Source organism: Pterocles gutturalis, unplaced genomic scaffold (genome assembly GCF_000699245.1).
Source record: "Pterocles gutturalis isolate BGI_N339 unplaced genomic scaffold, ASM69924v1 scaffold9689, whole genome shotgun sequence".
NCBI classification, from domain to species: domain Eukaryota; kingdom Metazoa; phylum Chordata; class Aves; order Pterocliformes; family Pteroclidae; genus Pterocles; species Pterocles gutturalis.
This window is the reverse complement of record NW_010130669.1, coordinates 117,036-123,919: the sequence shown is the minus strand read 5'-3', so window position 1 is coordinate 123,919 and position 6,884 is coordinate 117,036. Positions and strand designations below refer to the sequence as shown.

General features: G+C 39.6%; 1 protein-coding gene across 1 annotated transcript in view; it reads left to right on the top strand.

Moving 5' to 3' along the window:
• Window positions 1–3,688: 3,688 nt before the first annotated feature.
• ITPR2 (inositol 1,4,5-trisphosphate receptor, type 2) overlaps window positions 3,689–6,884 on the top strand; it is a gene marked incomplete at its 5' end in the record, with an annotated part of 66,450 nt that continues 63,254 nt past the window's right edge. The window contains 2 exon segments of the mRNA XM_010080295.1: window positions 3,689–3,849; window positions 5,061–5,180. Of these exon segments, the coding sequence (XP_010078597.1) occupies window positions 3,689–3,849; window positions 5,061–5,180 (281 nt within the window).

Genomic DNA, 6,884 nt, shown 5'->3' with positions numbered 1-6,884 from the left:
TAATATTAATAATAAAAAAAAATAAATAATATAAATATAAACTTAAATAGCAAAAAGTGTGACGAGTGATACCAAAGGTTCAAACTGTGGAAATTATTCTGTTTTTACAGAATCACAGAGTAATTTGTGTTAGAAGGGACATGTTGAGGTCATCTTGTCCAACTCCCCTGCTCAAGCAGGGTCAGCTAGAGGAGGTTGCCCAGGGGTGTGTATCCAGTTGAGTATCTCCACAGATGGAGACTCCACAACCTGTCTGGGCAACCTATACCAGTTTTTGATCACTCTGACAGTAAAAAAGTACTTTCTCGTGTTTATATGGATTTTCATGTGTGTTTTAATTTGTGTCCATTGCCTCTTGTCCTCTCAGTGGGCACTACTGAGAAGAATCTGGCTCCCTCTTCTTCATTCCCTCCTATCAGATATTTATACGCATCGATAAGATCCCCCTTCTCCAGGCTGAACAGTCCCAGCTCTCAGACACTCCTTACATGAAAAATGCTCCATTATCTTAATCATCTTTGTGGCTTTTTGCTGGACTCATTCCAGTAAGTCCATACCTTTCTCTTTTTGGAGAGCCCAGAACTGAATACAGTGCTGGACCAGATGTGGTGTCAAGAATTAGATCCAAATTAATATGTTACTGGTTTTTATTTTGAGTGGCAACACATCCAAATAATACAGCACTGTGTTTACCAGGTGATATTTAACATTGACAATCTGTCAATGCTCACAGGCAACTCTGAAGTTGCAAATACATAAATTTTGCAGTGAAAATACACAATGCAAAGTATATAGGCCCACACACACATACAAACAAGCTCAGACACTGTTTTCAGGGAACATTATATGTTGAATTCATAACCCCCAAACAAATCAAAGGCAATGCAGAATTATATTTTCCCATGCCATCTTAATTTAGCTTGTTTTGCACATAGTTTGTGATGTGGTATTTAATTACATCTTCATGGATTATATTTTCCACTGGACTCCCAAATCATTTAGTGAGCAGGGTAGACAGTGTTCACTGAGTGCACAGATGGCCCATGTTCTGTTCTGCCTTTTGTTATTTTGACTATGGCCCCCTGGCCTTCTTTACTAACTAGTATTTAAGCCCTGACACACAGTATGACCTCAATATCTGCCACTCTGTAGTTGCAGGATGAAGAGATATCAGCCTAAGGGTAGAGAGAGTCCAATAGGAGTGTCTTTTGGCCTTTTCTCATAGCACCTTACTCTGCTGTGTCTAGTTGCTTCACACATTAGTTTATTTTTCCAAAATTCTTATGAGAAGATAAGATGAGAACCCAGGTAAAGAGAAATAAAGGCCACAAATACTTTGGGCTGTCCTGTTTGTAGCACCTGGGAACTGATTTTTCACAGTATTAGTGTATTATGATGAACTTTGTACTGTATTTTACGAGAAATGGACCTCTTTTCCTCATTGATATCTGGAAATGGAAATCAGATCCTAGGGTCTCAAAGGATGCAGAAAATGAGGAACAAGTAGTCAAATGAGCTTCTCAATGTCAGGTGCAAGAGATCAGAGAGCAAAAAAAATTGAGGATGTACTTGCCTGCTGTAATTCTAGGCTATGGCATGCCACTTTTGCTGAGTCAGTAGCAAAAAAATGGGTCTTGATGACACAAAGTCCTACCCGCCCTCTACTTTTCCTCACTTCCTGGAAGCTGCAGCAGGCTTCTCTCCATCCCCAGGGTTGTCTGCACTGGGAAGTAGCTTCAAAGTCCTCCTTATCCGTGAGTGAGTAGACAGGGGCCTACCTCCAATGTTTCCTCCCCTTCCTTCTCAAGCTACCTTGCAGCCTGTCTTGCTCCCTTCCCTCCTCCTGAGTTTGAGATCCTACCGATGCTACCACAACTGACTTGGTCACCTTTGTTAAGGGAAAACTGCATCAGAAAAAGAAGCATCCAGTTCCTCAGAGCAGCACTCTGTCAGGTGTCTTAAAATGCTATCCTTTCCCTCCACCTAGTCTCATTCACTGTGCACGTTAAACTTTCACAATGTGGGTTGCAAGGTAAAGAGTCTGATTAGACCTTTTCAATGGAGGATGCTGGTTTGATTCTGGAGCAAAAGGAAAAGGAAGCAATGGAAAAAATCCATAAGGAATCCCATTCTTTAGCCAGTCCCAGTCTGGTCTTTTCTTCTCATACGTTGTTGTTTGTCCTTATCTCATCCTTGCACTGGCAAGCCCAGTCTCCTCTCTTCTGGCTTCTCACTCAACTCCCAAACTCCTCTCCCAGAAGGTCCTAGTTCCCCTGTCACGTATGAATCCTCATTCTGTTCATCCACCCTCCTTCCATCTCCTCCTTCCTTCTGCTGCTGACTTCTAGTCCTACAGTTCTCCAGTTGGAGATGTTCAGACCTCAGCTTGACACAGCATTGAGCAATGTGATTTGAGCAGGAGGTGGGACTGCTGAAAGATCAGTCCAAAGAAGAGCCTCAAATGTGGGATTTTGTGATCCATCTTGCATGATTTTATTGTGATTCTGTGCACACCAAGAAGAAACTGAGAGCTTTTAGCTGTGCAATTCCAGCAAATTTCTACAGTATAGTATTCAAATCGTAATTAAAAGAAAGGCTTATGAGCTGGACAAATTTGGGTGGGATTCCCTGGGGACTACAACTTGCATGACTATGTTATCTTGGCCTCTAGTGCTCTAGATTTTCAGCTCTGCTGTCAAAACTTGGAGATAAAAAAGCTGCTTAAAACAGAAGCTGCTTGAACATGCAGAAAATAGCATCTTTCTTTTTTACATCAGTCCCAAAAGCAGCTGAACCCTTTTCCTCCAAAATTGTGAGTTTTAATTGACTGAGCCACACCTTTCCTGCAAGGAATTTCAATTTGAATTGCTGACAATAAGCAGCTGAGAAAGAGGTTTTGTGGTGTGTTAAGAGTTTTACTGGCCCCTACCTGTATCATGGGATTGTGGTCTACTTCCAAGTATTCACACAGCTGGGTCTGTAATAGAGAATGATGGGGGGATGCTGCAGCAGGTGACCAAGGCAACCACGCTGTGGCAGAAAGCAGTCAAACTTCCAAAACCATTCTTCCTCTCCTGTTCACAGCATCTGATTTAACTGCAAGTCAGACAGGTCTCCAAACTCTGAGGCCGTACTGGGTTACTGCTGCCAAAGCTCATGCTATTTAATCCAGAAGTCTTGGTGAAAAGCAGCCAGGTGACAAAGAATATCTTTATATATTCCCCCAGGAATATTTGGTAGTGAAACAAAATTCCAGGAATGTATGAAAACAGTTTATTTTATAGCCTTTCAAATAATAACCAGTCAGACTTTATAAAACCATAGGGGAAAGAAACCTTCCTGAATGGTGAAATCTTTTGTGTAATACATTTTTAGTTACCTTTGTTGAGTGTTGTTTTAACAGAAAGCCACAGCAAAAACTGCTAGGTGGGCAATAAGAAAAGGAAATGGGATTTATTTTCTTGTGCACGGTATAGAACAAGGCTCTGTAGTTAAGTCGAATATTTTTTCAGTATTTAAAATACTTCTTCCAATATAGTGTGCAGGGTTAGTTGAACGTAGAGTACGCTGACATTAAAATGTGAGAAAAACCCTATTAAATATGTCAGTAAAATAAAAGATGTGAGTAGTTTAAAATCTTATCCACTAAAAAGGTGGTCCTCATAATCTCAATTAAAACAAACACAAGGGTCATTAATCCATGAAATAGATTTTAAATTTGTATTAACTATTAATTTGGTTTTGTATCTCTAGAACAATGCCTCCAAGCTTTTGCTGGCTATTATGGAAAGCAGGCACGACAGTGAGAATGCAGAAAGAATCCTCTTCAACATGAGACCAAGGGAACTGGTGAGAAAACTTGTGAATATTCATAAATCTTTCATCTGAAAAAAAATTTGTCATTAAAACATTTTTTTAATGATCTGCATCTGAGCTGAAAAGTGTTGGCAGCATATAGTGACACAATGTATCAGGATAGTACTAATTCACAAAAAGTACTTTAAGAGGATCAAGCATGCATGATTTCAGTCTTTACGACTTCATTATTTTTATCCTTTCCAAGCACTTTTCTGTAATTGTTTCCTAACTAAATTATCATACTCTGGTAGGCTGTATTCAAGTACACTTTGTCAGGGGCTGGGAAATTAACCTTGTACAGTTTGTGAAACAGTGCTAACAGAAATGTGTGTGTAGGCATATAATATATATATTATACGTATATATGTTGTATGTTATATATATATATGTCTTGTGAGCAAACAGAGTTAGAAGCAGTTGTTGCTCTATTTTGGAACACCTGTGATACTTGTGTAGGTCTCCAGGAATTTTAAATAGATGGTAAGTCTGGAGAAATTGTTTCCAACCCAGCTGACCATGTAACAGCAGTGACTGAAAAGACCTGTTTTGCGGGGAGATCTGTAGGCGTCAGCCCCTGCACTGGGGCAAAGCCCAGTGGCCTGCTGGTTTTTGGGAGTCATCACCATGGTGGCATCTCAGCAAGATGAAGCCATCCCGAGGGTACAGCCTCAGGATCAGGCCCTGTGTGGAGGATGAAGGATTTCCCCCTGCATTGGTCCTGTAAGAGGCTTTTGAATATTTTGGAACTACCCAAGCACCCTGCCCAGAGCTGTATCTTCCTTTTCGTTTTGGTTTAGTGTTCTTTTTTTTCTGTTAAACTCTGTGGAGAACGCGGAGTGACGCTGCAGACGGCTCTAGCCAGAATGATCATGCCTGCACTCTTAAGTACCACAGGACTCTACCTGTGGTATCTGTAGATCTGTCTTTAAAAGCATTTGTGAAAATACCTGTTCAGAAAGGCTCAGTGTCCCTGTTCCTTTCTCATGGTTGCAGAAGTTTTGGTGATAAGAAATGTAGCGGTTAGGAGCTTCATGAATACTTCAAACTTGTCTTTATTCAGAAAGTGTTTCTCAGACTCTTCTTGCAGGACTCCCATCCAGGCTTGAGCTGAACAAAGCGAGCATGTGCAAACGCAGGGTTTGGTGCTTTTTCCCCAAGAATGGCTGTTATTTCATCTCTTCTTGGTTGGGTTTGTGTTACAGGTGGATGTGATGAAGAATGCATATAACCAAGGCCTCGAATGTGACCATGAGGAGGAGAATGGAGATGATGGCATCTCCCCAAAAGACGTTGGTCATAATATCTATATTTTGGCACATCAGGTATGTCTTAGTTGTTGTGTGACTGCTTCCAGAAAAGCAGTTAAATAAGTGGTTAAATTCCACACAAAACCTGTCTGATCAAAAAGGGGAGTTTTCCTTTCTTATGACTTCTGCCTCATGTTTGTGTACAACATGGCTTTATCTGGATTGTTGCTGAGAGTAGGACAAGTAAGCAATCTCACTGTATGAGTAGGCACTCTACAGGATTTGGTAGGCTCTATTTGCGTGAAATAGCGATGTAGAGCAAAGTAGTTAATGTCCACTTAGCTTTGTCTTCTTTTAACATTTACAGCTCATTTATATCAATGAAATCAAGAATCATGCTACCATTATTGGTGTATTTTAAATAGTCACTTCAGTTGGGATACCAAGTGAACTTAAATTGAGAAGATTCCTCTTATTTTAGATATATTAGTTAGCCAATAAGAATAATTGGGTGTTTTTACTGTTTTCTTATTTCCAGTTATGTTGTATTGCCCCTCAGGCTTTTTCTGGTGACTTTTACTTCTCTACTGGTAAAGGCAGAATGTACACTTAATGGGAGAGTAATTCTTTAGAGCGGTTGGTATCAAAAATAGTTTCTCTTTCAACTACGTTAAGGGTATTGAAAAGATTTTTTAGATTAAAAAAAGTAAAGACCACCTATTTATTGCTTATTTAATAAATGATACCATTGGGTATTTCATATAAGGGCCAAATCTTTTTAAAAATGTTTTTACTAAGCAAGAATAAATAAACAGATGGGGATAGGGAGTGTTCTACATTCATTATGCTTATTAAGTGTTGTTAGGAATTGAATACTCAATGCAAAAAAGAAAATAAAGCAGTCTATAGTTACAATAGTATTATGCAATGTTTCTTTCAAGCAAGGAATTCAAAAACAGTTACTGAGTAATGCTCAGGTGCTTGCAGCACATTTAAATAACTGAGTCTTGTTATGATGTCATTGTTGTGGTTGACCATGTTCTACTCTTTTGCTGTAGGTAGGACTGTATGTAAGATACTCATCAAAGATGGTAGAATTTTTAGAGAACATCTGTAGCTCCTTACTTTGTTTGACTATTTACTCCTTGTATGAATGCTTATCATGAAAATTTAAATGCCTGACAAATCGAAATGTTGGTATTTTATGTCTTCTGCATGCAGTTTGTGTTAAGTGACTTAACAGGGTTTGTGACAAAAGAAAACAAGTTTTTAGGTGTAGAATATAGGTCTAAAACTATATATGAAGTGACTGCTGGAGTAATTTTACAGAAGAGGTCACTACGAAGGGCACACTAGCTGGCTGAGGTATAGATTAAGCTCTGTCCATAGATACATATTCAAGGTGCTGGGGAGGTGCATGATGCCACTCCTCAGCTATTCCAAATGCGTGATCTGTAGTTGACATTATGGTTGCATGCTAGTGGATATTTTTACAGCAATTTACTGAGCTCCTTCCTCTTCTGTAGAATTAAATGGCATAATTGGCTCTGTAAGCTGTAAAAATATCCATCATTTTACAAAAAAATGACTGTTTTCCTCTTCTTGCATTTCTGCGACATGGTACATGGGTCTGCTTACAATAGCTTTGCACCCGTGTCAAGCCCCATATCAAAACAAAGCAATGGAAGGGCCGGCAATCTGGGGCCTTTCTCTCTCCTCCGCTAATGAAGAGCTATGTTTCTTGGCACAGGACTGCTGATCTTTGACCCCAAACTCTTT